The sequence below is a fragment of the Antechinus flavipes genome, chromosome 3, assembly GCF_016432865.1.
Source record: "Antechinus flavipes isolate AdamAnt ecotype Samford, QLD, Australia chromosome 3, AdamAnt_v2, whole genome shotgun sequence".
Lineage (NCBI taxonomy): Eukaryota > Metazoa > Chordata > Mammalia > Dasyuromorphia > Dasyuridae > Antechinus > Antechinus flavipes.
In genome coordinates, this window is record NC_067400.1 from 435247635 (window position 1) to 435265433 (window position 17799).

General features: G+C 35.0%; 1 protein-coding gene across 1 annotated transcript in view; it reads right to left on the bottom strand.

Moving 5' to 3' along the window:
* TANC1 (tetratricopeptide repeat, ankyrin repeat and coiled-coil containing 1) overlaps positions 1 to 17799 on the bottom strand; it is a 253610-nt gene that overhangs the window by 41643 nt on the left and 194168 nt on the right. The window contains exons 11-15 of the mRNA XM_051986328.1: positions 14100 to 14331; positions 13142 to 13308; positions 10836 to 11443; positions 5899 to 6007; positions 5577 to 5699 (exon numbers count right to left, since the gene is read on the bottom strand). Coding sequence (XP_051842288.1) covers positions 5577 to 5699; positions 5899 to 6007; positions 10836 to 11443; positions 13142 to 13308; positions 14100 to 14331 — 1239 coding nt within the window. The remainder of the gene's footprint in view (positions 1 to 5576; positions 5700 to 5898; positions 6008 to 10835; positions 11444 to 13141; positions 13309 to 14099; positions 14332 to 17799) is intronic.

The following is a 17799-nucleotide window of genomic DNA, read 5'->3' on the forward strand; positions in this document are numbered from 1 at the left end:
TTTCCCTCTCCCCTTCCTCTTCTTCCCCACCCTCCTTCCTTATATATTACAATATAAAAGTGCCAAAAGCAATTAACTGATCAGTCTGTGAATAAGGAGTAACTAAATTAGGCCTTCTCTAGCAAGCAATCCTTTACCATTCATCATCATTTCTGTCTATCATAGAAGTGAAATCCCCATCTTCTGACACTAATCATGAATTCTCTAATTCCAGACATCCCCACTGTTATCTGGATCTTTAGTTGTTATTAGAAATAGGCACAATGAAGGTAAAGTCTAAAGGAAGGAGCTATGTGTCGAGAAGCCTAGGTTCTAGATAGAGGTCTATCACTGCTAACTAGCTGGGCAACCTTTCTTTGTGCTTTGGTTTTAAAATTAGAGAAAAAGGGAAGGGGAAAGAGAATAAACACGTATTTAGCACTGCCAGATTTTGTGCTATACACTTAAAAAAAACAAAAACAAAAATTCTCATTTGATAATAGGATATCATCATTTAAATTACTATCTATCAAATTTGTAAGCCACCCAAGTAACAATAATTTAAGTTTTTTCTTCAATTCTTTTACATGTATGTTGAAATTCTTTCTCCAGATACAGATCATTTTCTTCAAGGCCTAGTCTAGTTTTTCTGAGGTCTTCAGCCTCCCATCACTTGTTCTTCTATATAATATCCTATATTTTCACTCATTTATACTTGGTATATTTCGCAGAAAGGAAACACCTAATCACACTGATCCGGAATTGTTTTTCTTTTAACTGATAAGGGAAATTCATTTGGCCCATCATCTGATTTTATGAATCATTCTTTAAAAAGCTGAGTTCCATTTTTCATTCAATGTGCTCTTCCAAGAATCACATAATATTGGCCTTGAAAGGAATTTCAGTTCATGTGGTCCAGCAACAAGAAACTTGGCTTCTTCCATATCTGCCTTATAGATATGAAACATTATGAGAATATAGTGTGCAAATTATTATAGTCAAGTTAGTGATTCCAACTGGTAACATCTTAGAAAAAGATAGTTAGTAAACATCTGGGAAGGGGTGGTGGAACACAGCAAAGACTCAGCATGGCTTCATCAAGAACAGATGAGAGAGATCTAAAGCAAATTACAAAGATTGTAACCACGAGAAAAACTTACAAATATAGGTTTGAGTTATTGGGAAAACTTCCTAACAGAGTTATACAAAGAGGAATAGGGAGAGAGGAGAATGGACAGAAGGAGTCTATAACTCTAAGTAAAAACTGAATTACCACTTTTTAAGTACAATTTAGAAAGGATTTCTCTTGTTCAGGGATTGACTGGTCTATTTTGCTTTTAGATACCGTCTAACTCAGGGGTCCTCAAACTACAGCCCGTGGGCCAGATGCGGCAGCTGAGGACGATTATCCCCCTCACCCAGGGCTATGAAGTTTCTTTATTTAAAGGCCCACAAAACAAAGTTTTTGTTTTTACTATAGTCCGACTCTCCAACAGTTTGAGGGACAGTGAACTGGCCCCCTATTTAAAAAGTCTGAGGACCCCTGATCTAACTCATTTCATGTGACTCTATAAAACCAATACACAGAAGTAAAGAGAAGCTATTTCTCTGACTACCAAAAGTCCAATTCACTTTTTGCCTCTACTTTCCTTGGTATTCTTAAAAGATATTTGATCAATAAAGCAACAGAGACCAAGAGGACCCACACAGGCTAGCTGTTTCAGAAATTCATGGTAGACATTCCCTCAGAACAACTGTTTATGGTCTCATCCAAAAGCCTTCATGTGACTATGGCAAATGGACATGGAAGCTTCTAGAAATTCATCTTCCGTGGAATGGAAGGTTTGTGACAGAGTGTTCCTAACTACTCCAGGATGGCCCATGAAGCAACAACTTCATTTCAAACTATTCTATATTCAAATAGTCACACCTATATTCCATAAATTATGAGAAGCTTTTCAAAAAAAACTTCCAAGGATGTTCCAAGGGTGTAAAGAATTGATACCATAGAGCTATTATTTTTATTTCTTTAAACAAGTTAAAACTCAGTTGTTTTAAAATAAAAATAAAAAAAAACTTTAGATAGTTGTTTATAACCCTCCAAAACATCTATTCATTATGAAAGAATCATTTATGGAAGTAAAAATTGAAGGGCTCTACTCCTGGATAATACCTGGAAATGAAACCTTCTAAGCTCGCTCCTCAATATATTAAATGTTACAAATAAACAGAAGAAGCCAATATAGAGCCACTGAAGGCTAATCATCCTTGTGAGCTGGAAACCCACAGGCCGTAAGCCCAGGTGGTTCCCCAGATGTGGAGTACTACCATCCTGAAACCCAAGGTCTCCCTGGACCAATTCTAGATCTTGAAAGTAACCAGAGATGACCTAGGTTCTCTCTGCTCTGGGGAAAAAGGGCTCTGATCTACCTCAAAACACAGGTCACCTGAACAGAAAGCCAACCTAAATAAAAACATCTCTTCCCTTAACCTCAGGTATGAATAGATTGAAATCTCCAAGGTAGAAGCCATCTGGAACAGATTCTCCAGAGGCTTGAGTCAGGGAAGCACCCTCCCCTGTCTAACAAGTCATTCACACACCAGGAATATGAGTAAAACAATTCACCCACAGTGCCTTAATTTATCTCCTGGCAATTATCCTCTGGTCCTGGCATTAGGGAAATAGTGGGTCATTTAAGATTTCTGGCTAGGTTGTAAGAGAATAGAATAGTACAAAGAGCAGAGAATCTAAACTACAAGACTGAAATATGTTTACCAAGTCAATGGAATTCACTCTACTTAAAAATATAAGCATTTACCAAGTAATCTCTCCTTGACAAGTTAAATCTTTAATTTACCCAAGTGGCAAACTGTGATTTGTGCTCAAAATGGCACATTCATTTCTGTTATAACAACATTTTATATTCTAAAAAAAAAAAGTCTCAATTAAATTTCCACTTAGAAAAGTACATTACATTTACCATTAATTGTGACAACAGTAACTTCATCTGAGATTTCAATAATATCTAAAATGTTAAATTCTATGTTACACAACATTATTTCTTCAATATAGTCCCATACAATCAGAAAGCTGATCATAGTAATCTAAAGAAAAACAATCTCCTACTTTTCTATGTAACTTCCATTTAAAAGGTTAAGAAGTTCTCTTCAATAAAAAGCAAAGATTTTAAGGAAGTCTTCCTTTGATTTCAATCAAAACTCAACAAACAACTAGGAAGTGACTACTACAGACAAGCTCTATCTTAGAGGCCGGACACTTACAATCTACTAGATGAATATGTACACAAAATACAGACAAAATCATCCACAGAAATGCCAACATAGAGAGAGAATTAATAACTGAGGAGTTATGGAGCAGAGGAGAAGGGTGAAAGAAGAATAAGAAAGGCTTTGTTTAGGAGGTATATCTTAAAGAGCTAGCCATTCCAAGGGGATACATTAATCTGCAGAAATAGGAAATTGACTTCCTCTTGAATAACCCAACAGAAAGTTCTAAATTCAGGTCAAAGAAGCTTAAACTCATCCAAATTCATCTCAGGTTTACATGTGCTCATAAATGGGGAAAGAGGTAGAATTTGGGAGAGGAAATTATTTAATTTCTAAGGAGATCATGCTTGTGTGTGAGTAGCATCATGCCCTACATAGTCTTTCATAAAATGTATTTTTCAAAATATATTATAAACACAAATGTTAAAGGTTAAAAACATTCATCAATGGGTGTCTCATTCTATCCTAAACCAAGAGTCAATGGGAGAAAGGAGGTTTAATTAGGGTAGAGAACATAAGAAAAATGGGAAATGCCTTAACAAAACATAAAGGTAGGTGAGGACCAGAGGAGAAAGACTCATCCCCCAAAAATTTCTCTCAAGTATATCCGCCTTGAGGTAAGAGGGAGCCTGTCACACCCTCATCTCTGGAGCTAAAGAGCTTAGTGCAACACTCTTAGGGTTATCTGCAATTAAATTAGTTAAGAGTTTAGAAGAGGCACAAAACTGCTTTTCAAAATAGCACAGTCCACTTTTCTGGCTGTGGCTATACAAAAAATAAGGTACTGAAAAGACTTGCCAGATAGTAAATCCTTTTTTACTTTGTTATTCTGATTAAAACAGCAGAATATATCATAACATTAGCAAAATGTTTTAACTTCTACAATGAGTTCTCTTAGAAGAAAAATAACTGATACATACCACCAAAACTATATCCCCCAAATCACACATATTATAGTAATAACAATGTTTATTTATATTATTATTAAATTGTTATATTACATATTAAATGTTTCTATACAATACTCATTTATTTACAGTACTTATATGTAATATAGCATTTATATATACCTGATTTATATACAGTACTTATATATAGTATAACATTCATATATGACCCATAGTATTTATTTAATCCTCACAACTCTGAGAGGCAATAATATGTCCCCATTTCACAGTTGAGGAAATTGAGGCAAGCAGAGGTTAACTGGCTTTTTCAAGGTCATATAGCTAAGAATTTCCTGAGACAGAAACTGAACTCAGCTGTTCCTAACTCCAGAGATCAGGCACTAAAATAATTCAGTTAGACAGCTTAAGATTTATTGTGTTTAATGACAAAAAGAAAACTAAAACCTAACAAGGCTAGCAGGGATTCCGTTCTTGATCCCTCTTCCCCACCCCAAATCCCAGCATTCTCTCCCACATAAGAAAGACTTTCCTTAGTAGCTTGTGCTTATAGAATTCCCTCCCAAAGAGAACTTTTCGTCTCCAGGATGTAAGGGCCTTTTTGTTTTTGCCACTATATTTCTAACTACAGCAAGCTTTTATTGAGTACTTGATATGCACCAGGGCCAGGCACTGTACTGTACTAAAGATACAAAAACAAATGTGAAACCATTCCTACCTTCAAGGAGCTTACTTTCTACATTTACTAAAGAGCTGGTGATTTAAATAACTTTTATTTAGAGCTGTCCCAAAAATGGAATGGGCAGTCCAAGAGAGTTCCTTATCAATGCAGTTCTTTAAGCACATGCCAGAAGATTTGGAATAACAAAATTTCATAATATGCATTTCATAAATTATGGCTATGCTAAACTAAGGATAATGTAGAAAGAATTCCAGCTTCAATGAGTGCAGAACTAAACGATTGAGATCTCTTCCAACTCTGAGAATCCAGGATTTTGTAAATTCAGGACATTTTTAGAATCAATTTTCCCTGAAAGTCTCTTACTTTTGATTCCCTGAGGAAAATTGCTTTCATCCCACAACCCTCTGAAAAGGTGAAGCAGGATATCAAGATAAGCTTCTTGTCATGGCCTCCTCCTTACTCTTCTTACTCAAACAGAAGGGAAAAAAAAAAGGATCCACGATATGCTCGGTGTTAAAAAAAAAAAAAAAAAAAAAAAAAAAGCCTTTGAGATTTTCACTGAGAAAATGCTATTAGACTGAAGAGTTCTGATAATGAACACTTTTCTCACTATCCATCACTGAAAGGTGAAGAAAGGATAATTATACTAAGCGAAATCACCAGCAAAGGTCATAGTATTTGCTGCTCTGGCTCTGATTTTACATTTTAACACATTTCCTTACCTTCACATTGGGAGTGTAAAGATTTCTCAAGGACGCAAGAGCGGCCGACAGTCCATCAGTGCTGTACCCAATCCACAGAGCTTGAAGGTGGCTTGAAGAAATTCCAGTTTTTTTACTGAGACCCTGTGAATTAATTGAAGACATAAATTTTTTTCCAAATTCTCTTCTCATTATCACAAGTGGCATAAAAAGATAAAATCTAAAAAGTTTTACAGCCCTTGTGGGAACAGGAGGAAACAAAAGAAAACCAATTAATTGTGGCTGAGCTTCTGAGTATCAAAGGATCCCAGCACCTCAACCCCTCCATCAATCCAGGGCTTGCCTTGAAAATATGTGCCTTAAGGATGTGATGCCCAAGTTCCATAGTTTGTTGGCGGTTCAACTTTCCCTCCTGTCTGGAGAACATAAAGGCCAACAGAGCGTGTCCATTCCTAGGGAATCAAGTGAGGGAGAGAAGAGAAAAACAAATCTTTTAGCAAATGTTCTTTTTTTTTTTAAAAGCATTTAAAATTGCCTTTATTATGGAGCAACAATATATGAAAAGAAAAGTTTGTCAAAAGATTGGCTTGTCCTTTAGTCAAAGTCAGAGAGATAATATAAATAATTTTTAAAAATTTCTAATGTCATTTTAATAACTTCCAAACCATTTCTAAGATCTTGAAGTGCTTAAAGAAAACACTTTCCTGAATGCCAATATAATATACAGAATAGCACCTGATTTCCACATTTTTGTCTTATTAGAAAGGAGAAGGGACTAGAGTGAACATGAAAACATTGATTATTCTAATGGCAAAGACTTATAATTTCCACAGGGAAGTTAATGCTTCTGCATAACTTAATTTGTCTATATTATTAGCCATCTATCTCCAATTAAACACCACAAAGTTATTATTATTAAATTGTTAATCCTGAAATTTCTATTAGTTTTCTAGGAAAAGGAGATTGTAGAATAAAGAACCAATATTTACTACCTGAAGAAAATATTTTTAAGATGTCATTTTAAGGTTGTTAATCTGGATTATAAAATACCCAAAATTTCCAAGTTACACATATTTTAAAAATCGTTTTAAATAGTTATATTAAGCAAAGTTTACTTTAAGTAAAAATAAATTATTTTAAGTAAAACTTCTGCTTCACATCACTCCTCTTTTGTGGGTGGGTGATGACCATTTTACAGGTGGGGAAAGTTAAGACCCAGGGAAACTAAGATCTAGCCTTCAGAGGAGAAATCTAGCTTTTTCCACTTTAGAGTTATGTTTCTTTCCCATCTGAATGGCTGCCTTTAAAAAAATACAAAAGATACATTTTCAGAAGTAGGGGAAAAAAAGAAATCAGGAACAAGAGATAGTATGTTCATTCATCAACTTTTAAGACTATACAATAAATAAATCTCCAAGTTACCATGTCTGCTATAGATTTACTCAAAGCTAATACGAGATGATTTTACTGTCCCTTATCTTTTGTAATTCCCAGAAATTAAATTTTAAAGATATTTAAAGCATAATTAGAATAAGTCTACAGCAGAGGGTAGATGTAAATAGAAAAGTCAATGCCAAAGAAGAAACTGAGTAATGAAAATCCACCAATAATCCTGGAGCATCGGTATTAGTCAACATCTTCCACCCTATATAAATAATAAGCAGAAATAGTACCAAGTAGTAAAACTGATGGATAAGAATAATGGTAACGAAATGCCAAGGTAATTAGGAAGAGGAGGCAAAGAGCAGTATAATGTAATTGGCTTCTGAATTTAAAAAAAAAAAAAATATATATATATATATCAACTTAGAATAGAGAGGGATTTAAAGATCATTTGGTTCAAAAGTATATCACATATTGCCTGACAGTTTATGTAATACAGATTACTTTACCATACACTTCAAAGGCTGATAAGGTACTATTCATTAATAGGGTATACATTCCTAATCTTTCTAGGAAGTTCTGACAGGTGGCCAATTTTTTTTTTGTTCATGATTCAGTCAATGAATAAAATTTATTAATAATATATTTAATTTGTAGTTATAATAATATATTTAACAATAAACATATTATTAAGACTATTTTCCAGGCATTAAACTAAGTGCAAGGGATACAAAGAAGTAAAAGTCTGTCCTCACTCTCCAGGAGCTCAAGAATACAATAAAGGAAACACAAATATTAGGAAGCTGCATGTTCCAGAGATGCACAGTCTAGGATAAAATCTATACATTAAAATCCTCTGTTTGGTAGAAACAGCTAGAACTTATATATGTCAGACAGAGTTTAGAAAGCCAGAGTTACTCCCACAACAAGACAGAGCATCAAAATAGGACATCAGAAGAGATTCTTTCCAAGAAAGCAGGATTCTTGGGAAATACAGATAATTTCTTGTGAAATAGTAACACGTGAGGAAAAAAGAAGAGAGCTAAGGTTTAGTTTTTTTTTTTCATCCAATGAGTACAATCCTTCAGCAAAAAAAGTAATGTGAGGATAATCTGGAACTCAAAATTTTAAAAACGAATGTTAAAAAATGTTTTCATATGCAACTGGGAGAAAAGTTTTTTCTAACTAAAGCAAAAAAAAAAAATTATTAAAAAACAGTAAAGTTAAGAGTATCTTCCTACTTGTATTGCTTTCATCTACCTACTTCAATTCATAGTTATGAATTTCTCCATTACTTTCATTTGTGGCTCATGAATTTTTCTTCCCCTACCATGCACTAGAATTTAAATATACTTGTTAATGATCCCTTGAAGCGCTAAATTCTTCAATTTCCTCAATACCAAAATCTCCATCTCTACTACACATACTCATATTTGGATTATACCATTTTCAAAATAAAGAACTTTACAGCCTGGGAATAAAATTTCAATCTCCTCTTTCAATCTTTTACCTCTTTTATTCATACAGAATTTATTCATCTTTTTGTTATTTAACTGTTCTTTGAATTCATTAACTGAATTGTAATTATTAATATTAATTGATAACCTTAATATGTTGATTAAATTATATTGTGATATTGATTATTAATATTAATTAATTATTTCTATGACCAAATCTTCATCTGATGGTCAGCTATTTGACTATTATACAAGTTAGTACTCTGAAAAATCCTCTTGCTTCCCTGAACTTCCCCATTCCCAACTTGGGGATGTTTATCCCTGAGAAACTATTTTATTTCTCTACTGCTTCAGAGCTGCTGAATCTCCTTGGAGAAAAGCCATGAAATTGAGTATATATTGATGAGATCCTGGTCCCTAGGTGGGATTGACAGAGAGAATCTGAAGTACTGATAAAATCATTTCCAGAGGCAAGCAGGGAAGGGCACTGATAAGGATCAGTTCAATCTTATAGTTCTACCTTCTGTGGAGGTCAAGGGTAGCTCCACCCTGCTGTTACCAGCCAGAAATTCAAATTATATCAAACCCCAGAGGTTAAATTTCCCCCATAAATCTGTCTATGCTCATGCCATCTTGACCAAATCCCTTTTGGGTCAGTCTGCCACAGAATTCTGCCTCAGTCTTTCTCCTCACCTTTCCTCTCATTCTCCCTCATATCTCATGCTATCTTTCCTCTTATTCCCCCATCATTCCTCATAATGCCTTCCTCCCTCTTATAGCTAACTCTTTTAGGGTGTTAAACTCTTCTCTAGGTTTTAGCCTGACAGTTAAGGGTATTCCTTTTCTCCTGATTAATTATAAGGTCCACTAGGGAACTTGTCTTTTATATCATTAACTGTTAAAACTCCTTTCCTCACTAACTATATGCTCTCCCAACTCTATTTCATATTTACCATTCCTGATGTCTATTGTATCTCTTCATTTTGTCTGTAACCTTTTCTGCTAAATAAATTGCAAAGAAAATAGCCATTATGAATTCTTCACATAATCGAACCTTTAACATTTGGTGCCTACATCAATTTCAACGTTTGGTGTTGAACCCCAAACACATCACTTGGAACTAGGAATTGCTTCCCTGTACACACCATGTATTAGAGAGCTATAATATCCACACTGTAAAACTTCAGCTGGGTCATTGCTGCTTCTTATCAAATAAAACTTTGCTTCGGCCAAACTACACTACTCTGATCTCCATGTCACCCTCACCCCCAAACATTGCTTTTACCACATCTCTGTATCTTTATATATATGTTCTCTAAACTTGGTATATTCTTTTTTCATAATTTGCCAGTTAAGTTCCTATCTATCCTTTGTAAAATGATTCAGAAACCTGCTCCAGTGTGAAGTCTACCTGGATCTCTCCTCTCTTCTCCTACCATTAGTAACATCCTTCTTCCTGAATCATCTCTGTATTCTATAATTCTCTAATTCACTTATCAAATACTCTTGAATGTAACAGTTATGGGGCAGCTAGATAGTGCAGTGGACAAAGTACCAGCCCTGGAGTCAGAAGGACCTGAGTTCAAATGTGACCTCAGATACTTGACACTTACTTAATTGTGTGGTCCTGGGCAAGTCACTTAATCCCAATTGCTTCATCCCCCCCCCCCAAAAAAAAAGAATAAGTCATACAACTCTAGATTTAGTATGGAAAAGAATCTTAGAAATCACTTAGTCCAATAATAGATAAGGAAACCACAACCTACAGAGGTCCAAATGACAAAGGCAGTAATTGGCTGAGTCATGACTTGAACTCAAAATTTGAAACCTTTGGCTTTAAATCCATGGTTCTTTCCCTTGTACCATAGTGTCTCTTCCTTTAGAGCAGTGGTTCTCAAAGTATGGTTTAGAGAATCCTGGGGATCTCTGAAACCCTTTTAGAGGGTCTACAAATTCAAAAATAGTTTTTATTTCCAATATGATAAATGTCTATAAATATAATCCAGATAAACAAAAACGCTTTGGAGAGATCCTCAATAATTTTTAATAGGATAAAGATACTGAAAACAAAAGTTTGAGAACCACTGCTCTAGAGTGTTAGCACTCTAAGATTTTAAGGACAGGTATAATGACATCTACATTTTTAACCTCTCCCATTGCCTAGCACAGTAATGGCTTGTTCACAATAGGTATCTAATAAGTAAGTATTCATTAAATGAATAAATGAATATAAGTAAATCAAAAGTTGCTAGGAAAAATAATTTTTCACTTGCCTCTTACCCAGCTTGCCCTAAAAACCAAATAAACAACCCACTAAATAAATACACTATATAGTACCAGTGAATTATTCATACTGTGTTGTTTTCTCATATGTGTTAAAGGCCTATTCTCCAAATTAGGGCCAGGGACTGTGAATAGGCAAAAGCAAGTTTGAATTTACCTTGGCTCGCATAAGAAGTCAGTGTTTTCACCATCAGCTCTCCAGACAAGCCATTCTCTGAAGGAGGGATGGCAAAACATGCGTGTTTTGTCTCTCCTTTTGATCAGGAAGCATGAAAGGGATTCCATTCTTTGGTTAAAGTCTTCCCACTCCTGTTCGCCTTGTATGTGACCAGCATTGATGGCCTGAAAAATCTGTTCATCTGTCATAGGGTGAAGGGAAGCAAGAGCCACATTTAAAATAGGAAGTGCTCTTTCAAAGGCAGAGTTGGTCATGAACTTCATGTTACACTGCAGTAAATAGAGTTCCGACAGAGACACAGGAACAACTTTGTAGCTTGCACTTTTAATCACTAAATGTCCTCTTTGAAAGAGATCCAGTGTCAACTTCAGGTACAGGTAAGATCCCAAGCTCCTCATAACAAGATGGTTGCTCACTTTCCCAATGATGACAGCATCTGCTTTACCATTTAGTGAAATATTATTGACAATTTCTTGACTATTGTTGATCCTATACTGAACGTAGGCATTCAGATCATTGTGGATTTCTTTGTTTTCAGGGAAATCATCTAATGAAATTCTGAAAAATGGCAATGCACTTATGATTTCCTGTGGGGGGAAGAAGAAATCATATATACAGTATCATTCTGTGGAAGTAGAAGTAGCATTTTAAACCAGATTCATTGCTTTTCTTTCAAGAAAGATTATCCTGGATTACAGGGATTCAAGGTTTTGTAATAAAACATGTAATAGGATCAAATGAAGATGAAAAACTTATTGAAAAGAAATCCCGCTGAAAGATCTAATTGAAAAAGCCCTTCCCCAAGCTCTTATCTGAGAAATTCAAACAAAACAGGCTCTAAGACCATACATACACACATAACACACACACAGCTTGACATCACTGACCAAATTCACAAGGAAAACTATTTAAATGACCTAAAACAAATGAGAAAATAGATCCCTTTATAAAGCAATGCAATGCAAATAGAACCATGAGACCACAAATTTGCAAATGGAAGAGACCTAGAAGTTCTTTTTAGTCTAGCCACTTAGTTTAAAGATGAGAGAAATCAGAGTTAAGTAACTTGCCAAAAGTGAAACACATTAAGAAGGAAGACCCCAGATTTGAACCATTATCCTCTGGTTTCAAATCCAATACTTTTCTTCCTTCTATAGTTATAAAGGCATAAAATAAGTGTTGTGAATCTGATTGACATTTTTAAAAAACAAACTGCACCAAAAGAAGCATAGATTGGAAAATCATTGGGTTTGTACACAAATATGATAAGGAAGATGAAAAATTTTCCACGTTTACTATTTTAGCTCTTTGAGTCCACCCCACCCAAGTTATTCAGAGGAAACTAGCACTACCAATTTCCCAGATTTAAGGAAAAAATTAGAAAAGTATAAAATCCATCTAGAAATAATTTTTTGCCACCATTTAATTATCTATAGCTAAGAAAGATACTGTTATCGAATAAAATGTGGCATTTTTTGACTTGATTTCATTTATTTATACTTTTTAGGTTACCATCTAAAGACCAAGTCAGCCAAATCTAGGAAAGCTCAATACCAGTTCGGAACCAAAAGGTGATATTATTTTCAGCCATTATGAACACCATATATTAAAGCAAAAGATAGGGAAAAATAATGAAATAAGGTCTCTTCAAAGTACTGAAATTGTATAAAAAGACTTTAAAGAGAGACACATGGGTATAAATTGGTGGAGAGTGGAGGAAGAATATTTAAGTCAATATGAAGAATTTTAGTATCCAAAATTAATGAACTTTTTGTCTTCATTCCTACTGACCTAGCTAAATCTCAAGCCATATCTCAAATTTTATAATTGAAATATAACCTCCTTAAGAAGAAACATTAAAAATGTTACTCTTTACATCCATCCACCAAATACAAATTCTAATAAACAACTACTGAGGAAAAATTTTAAATCTATTAGAATATATGTTAAGCAGCCATCTAAAACAATTATGCTTTGGAAAACTTGGATTAGTTTTAGCTCATCAACTTAAATTATGGTAAACCAGACCTAGACATTTCAGTTTCAGAAGCACAGATAGAATTCAATGCTAATAGGAAAGTTACCTGACATCTTGATGAATATACCTTGGAAAATAAGGTCATATTCTGTGCCAGTTTGGAACTCTCTGGACTAATTTTTCACAGTCTTAATACAGTTTCTGATTAAATAGTCAAATGATTTATAAGCATTTTTGGTATTCATATTAATCACCGTAAGATTTTGAGAAGAGGGAATGGGTAAGAGAGTTGAGATTTTTATATTACCTGAAAATTTGCTCTTACAGTTACAATCAACTTCAGCCAGGCAGGAAATTTAGAAATAATTTTGGTAATAAATGAAGAAAGTGTGTCTCCATAATCGGGTTTATGAAACTCAGCTTCATTTAGGCCATCTATCAAAATAATGTATTCTTCCTCTGGAATTTTCTGCTCTAAAGGATAAAAAAAAATTTTTTTAAATCAAGAAATTACACATTTCTTTAAGGTGACAACACACTGTATGTCTATGCACAGTTTTTTTAAGTGTTAACAAAAGTGTTATGTTTACATATGGCAGCAGAAATGGTTTTCAACGAAGCATATTTTCTATTAAATTTATAATTAAAACAGGAATACTAAGCCAAGAGGCAGGCCAACAGACGGCATGATTTTAGAAATATTATTTTGCATTACATATATATTAGTAGAGAAGTACTCACATATGGATACAGCTAATTCCTTGATCATTTATAATAATGAGGATAAAAGATAATTGAAATTTCCATAGAAACATTGTACTGACTTAACTTGTTATTTTTAGCTGGCAAACTTTTCATCAGACTAATTTAAGGAGGAATAACTCCTACATCTGAATTAGGTTCCTCCCTCTGCCCCTAGGATTCCTCAGGGAGAAGAAGTAATAAGCAAATAAAGAGTTCCAATGTGGAAAGTTAAGAGAAATAAAATAAAAAAAAACTCAGGAGTGACCATACTTTCAAATTCAGTTGAGCAGGTAAAGGAAAAACATATTAAAAATTAAAATGGGACTAACTTAGAACAAACAGTAATACCAAATAGGAAGGAAAGCCAATGTATGATGGACTTTAAATGGTTTTCCATTAGTAGGAATAGCTGAGCACTGTTCAAGCTCCTTCATCTCACCTGGGGGACCACAATCCTACTCTCCTAGAAGGAATCACTCCCATTCCTGTTTTAAAAGACAAAAATAAGGTCTTTGATCTACCATTTCTGAGGTTTGCAAGGGGTTCCAGGACTCCTCTGGTGAACGCTGCCACTGGGTCCTGCACGCATGACCGGAGGCTCAGCATGCTCTGCAGCTGCGGCTCCCTGATCAGCAGGTCTCTGTAGGCGGCCAGCGGATGCGCCCGGCACAGCAGAGCAGCAACGCTGTGCACAAATTCGGGAACCAGACATGTGTAGGTGTTGTCAGCTTGGCAGTAGTGATAGGCCACAACCTGGACAGAAAGCGAACCATGAGGGGACAGCTTCTCAGGCTAAAAGCAAACAGCCCGGATGAAATTAACCGGGTTTCATCATGGGTCCGTACTCTGAGAAGGCGAAAAGTGATGCTATGGGTCTGCAAGTTGTCGCAAAGGTTTAGTACCAATAATCAGAGTCCAGAAATCAGAGCAGGAGATTTAGTCCATCTCGCCTCATTGCAACAAAGGTGGAAACTGAGGCTCCCTAAAATGAAGTGAATTGTTCAAGGTCACACAATTGAGATCATAACCAAGTCTCCCTGCTTCCCACATTGATGGATTCCTAGTGAATGAGATGGAGTGAGATCCCTTAAGACAGTTGACCCACCCCACAGCTGGTATAGGGCAGAAGGTAGTCCTTGCTGTTGACTCAAGGACATACCTACGTCCTCTTCCTGCTATTCTTCCATGACATCATTTCCTTTCCACCTAAACCAAATATGGGCAACTATGCTCTTATTGGCCAAAGTTTAATTTCCCTGGGTAGTTCCCCATTTACAGTGTAAGACCCAATGAGGATGAGGGTCAGTGGTGGGAAGGGTTTTGCAGTAGGGACTGTTTAAACTGCTGATCTGTCTCTAAGTGCCTCCTCCTTGTAATTGCTTACTGGATGAGGGTAAAGGCCTGCTTCTAGCCAGAACGTATAGTAAATCTTCATTTTGCTCCTAGAGATATCTCTGGGTTTTTTTTGTTTTGTTTTTTTTTTTTAAATAGGTGGTCATTCACCTCTCTGAGCCACATACTAGCCTGTTATTTCTGTAACAGCAAAAAGGCATTCACAGAAGTCAAAATTAGGCCTGACTGAAAGCAAATCCTGGTTCACAGAAAATTCTTTTATTTTCTTTTTCTTTCTTTATGTTTTGCAATTCTTCTATACATATTTCCAAAATTATCGTGGTACACAAGAAAAATCATATCAAAAAAGAAAAAAATGAGAAAGAAAACAAAAGCAAGCAAATAACAATTAAAAAAAGGTGAAAATACTATATTGTAATCCACAGTCAGTACCCAGAGTTCTCTCTGGTTCACAGGAAATTCCAAGTAGACCCCAACATTCCTGAGGACAAAAATGCAGTAACAATTGCCTTGACAATCCCTTAGAGCTGGTCTGTTGCTGCTCTCAAAAAGCAAGTCAGGAAATGAGTAGCCAATAAGAACACCATCCATATAATGTTTCTACTTTCCTCTAAAAGAAGAATAGGTTACTAATTTCAAGTCTCCTAAGTACACAGTCTTGCATGGCACAGCTGACTGATTGTGCAGAGAAATGAAAACCTCTAGACTGTATGGGGAATGAATGACAATGAAGTTTTAAGAAGGAATGTTGAAGCAGCTCAATCTCACAGCTGAGGTCTTCTGCTCTGTGACTTCAAGTTAACTTCTTCTGTAAAATGAGGGGACTTAACTCATGCTGAGTGAAATGAGCAGGACCAGGAGATCATTATATACTTCAACAACAATACTATATGATGATCAATTGTGATGGACCTGGCCATCCTCAGCAATGAGAGGAACCAAATCAGTTCCAATGAAGCAATAATGAACTGAACAGGCTACGCCCAGCGAAAGAACCCTGGGAGATGACTAAGAACCATTACATTGCATTCCCAATCCTTATATTTTTGCCTGTCTGCATTTATTTTTATTTCCTTCAGAGGCTAAATGTTTAATATTTCAGAGTCCGATTCTTTTTATACAGCAAAATAACAGTTTGGATATGTATACATATATTGTATTTAACTTATACTTTAATATATTTAACATGTATTGGTGATCCTACCATCTGTGGGAGGGGGTGAGGGGAAGGAGGGGGAAAATTGGAACAAAAGGTTTGACAATTCTCAATGCTATAAAATTACCCATTAAAATAACTTGTAAATAAAAAGCTTATTAAAAAAAAAAAAATGAAGGGACTTAAAAATGGCCTCTAAGGTTCCTTTCAACTCTAGACCTAAGATCCTATGAAATTCTAGGTGCAGCTACAGGTAGGAGAATGAAACTTTACCTGGTCATTAGACAAGGAGTGTTACCTTTGTCATAATGAACCTTCAAGGACAACAGGTCACCTAATTAGAAATATTCCAAGATAATGGGCGATCCAGAATTTGCATATGTGGGAAGAGGTCACCAAATAAATCCACTTTAGTCCCCTGAAACTGATAATCCTTGTAATTCTGATCACCAAAGCCTGACAGGGCAACTTTCTTTCTGCATATGAAACCTCTGGGATTACAAAAAGAGTGATGGGGTAAGAGTAAGGGAAGCAGAAAGATGAGAATTAAGATCTTCCTATTTACAGAATTTATTCTCTTCTATGAAGAACCTTGCTTACCCTGAAATAGTTCTATTTTCCTCCATCATGTTTGGGGATTAAATAACACATATAAAGTGCTTTGCAAAGCTTAAGGTATGATATAAAAGCTAGTATTAATTCAATTAAAAGAGCCTCACTATAACTAAAAAGCAAGAGACTTTTTCTTTAAAATAGGTATAGACATTTGAGACACTTCCAAAAGAGACAGAGAGAAGAAACTAGGACTGTGTGTGTATTATCATTTCATATTCTTTCAAAGGTGTTTTTATTTGCTATTTTTTGTATTGTAGTTGTATAAAATAATTTTTCAATAGTTTCACTGGTATGGTAATGAATTAGTAAATTGGATTAAATAGGATTGTCTTTTTTTTATTAGTTCAAACTACTCATGAACAATTGCTATTTTTCCAATTGTTTATATTTGACTTTATTTGTGTTAAAAAGAACTTTGTAGTTGTGTTCATATAATTTGTGCATTTGTCTTGACTAGACTCCCAAATATCCCAAATATCATATCCCAAATATGTTGTCTATAGTTACTTTAAATGGAATTTCTTTCTTTGCCTTTGGCTGCTGGATTTCGTTGGTAACATATAGAAATACTGATAATTCATATGGGTTTATTTTATATCCTCCAATTTTGTCAAAGTTGCTAAATATTTCAAGTAGTTTTTTAGTTGATTCTCTAAGTATGCCAGCATATCAACTGTAAAGAGTGATAGTTTTATTTCCTCAGTAATTCCTTCAATTTCTTTTTCTTCTCTTAATTCTAATGATAACTTTTCTGGTACAATATTGAATAATAGTGGTGGCATCCTTGTTTCACCTCTGGTCTTACTGGGAAAGCTTCTGGCTTATCCCATTATATATAAAGCTCACTCATGTTTTAGATAAATACTACTTATCACTCTAAGGAAAACTTCATCTATACCTATGCTTTCTACCTATGCTACCTCTAGAAACAGGCATGCGTGCTGTTTTTTGTCTGCATCTATTGAAATAATGATTGCTGTTAATTTTTGTTACAGATATGGTCAATTATGCTGATAGTGTTCCTAATATTGAACCAGCCCTTCATTCCTGACATACATCCTACATGGTCATAGTGTATTATCCTGTTAATAAAAGGG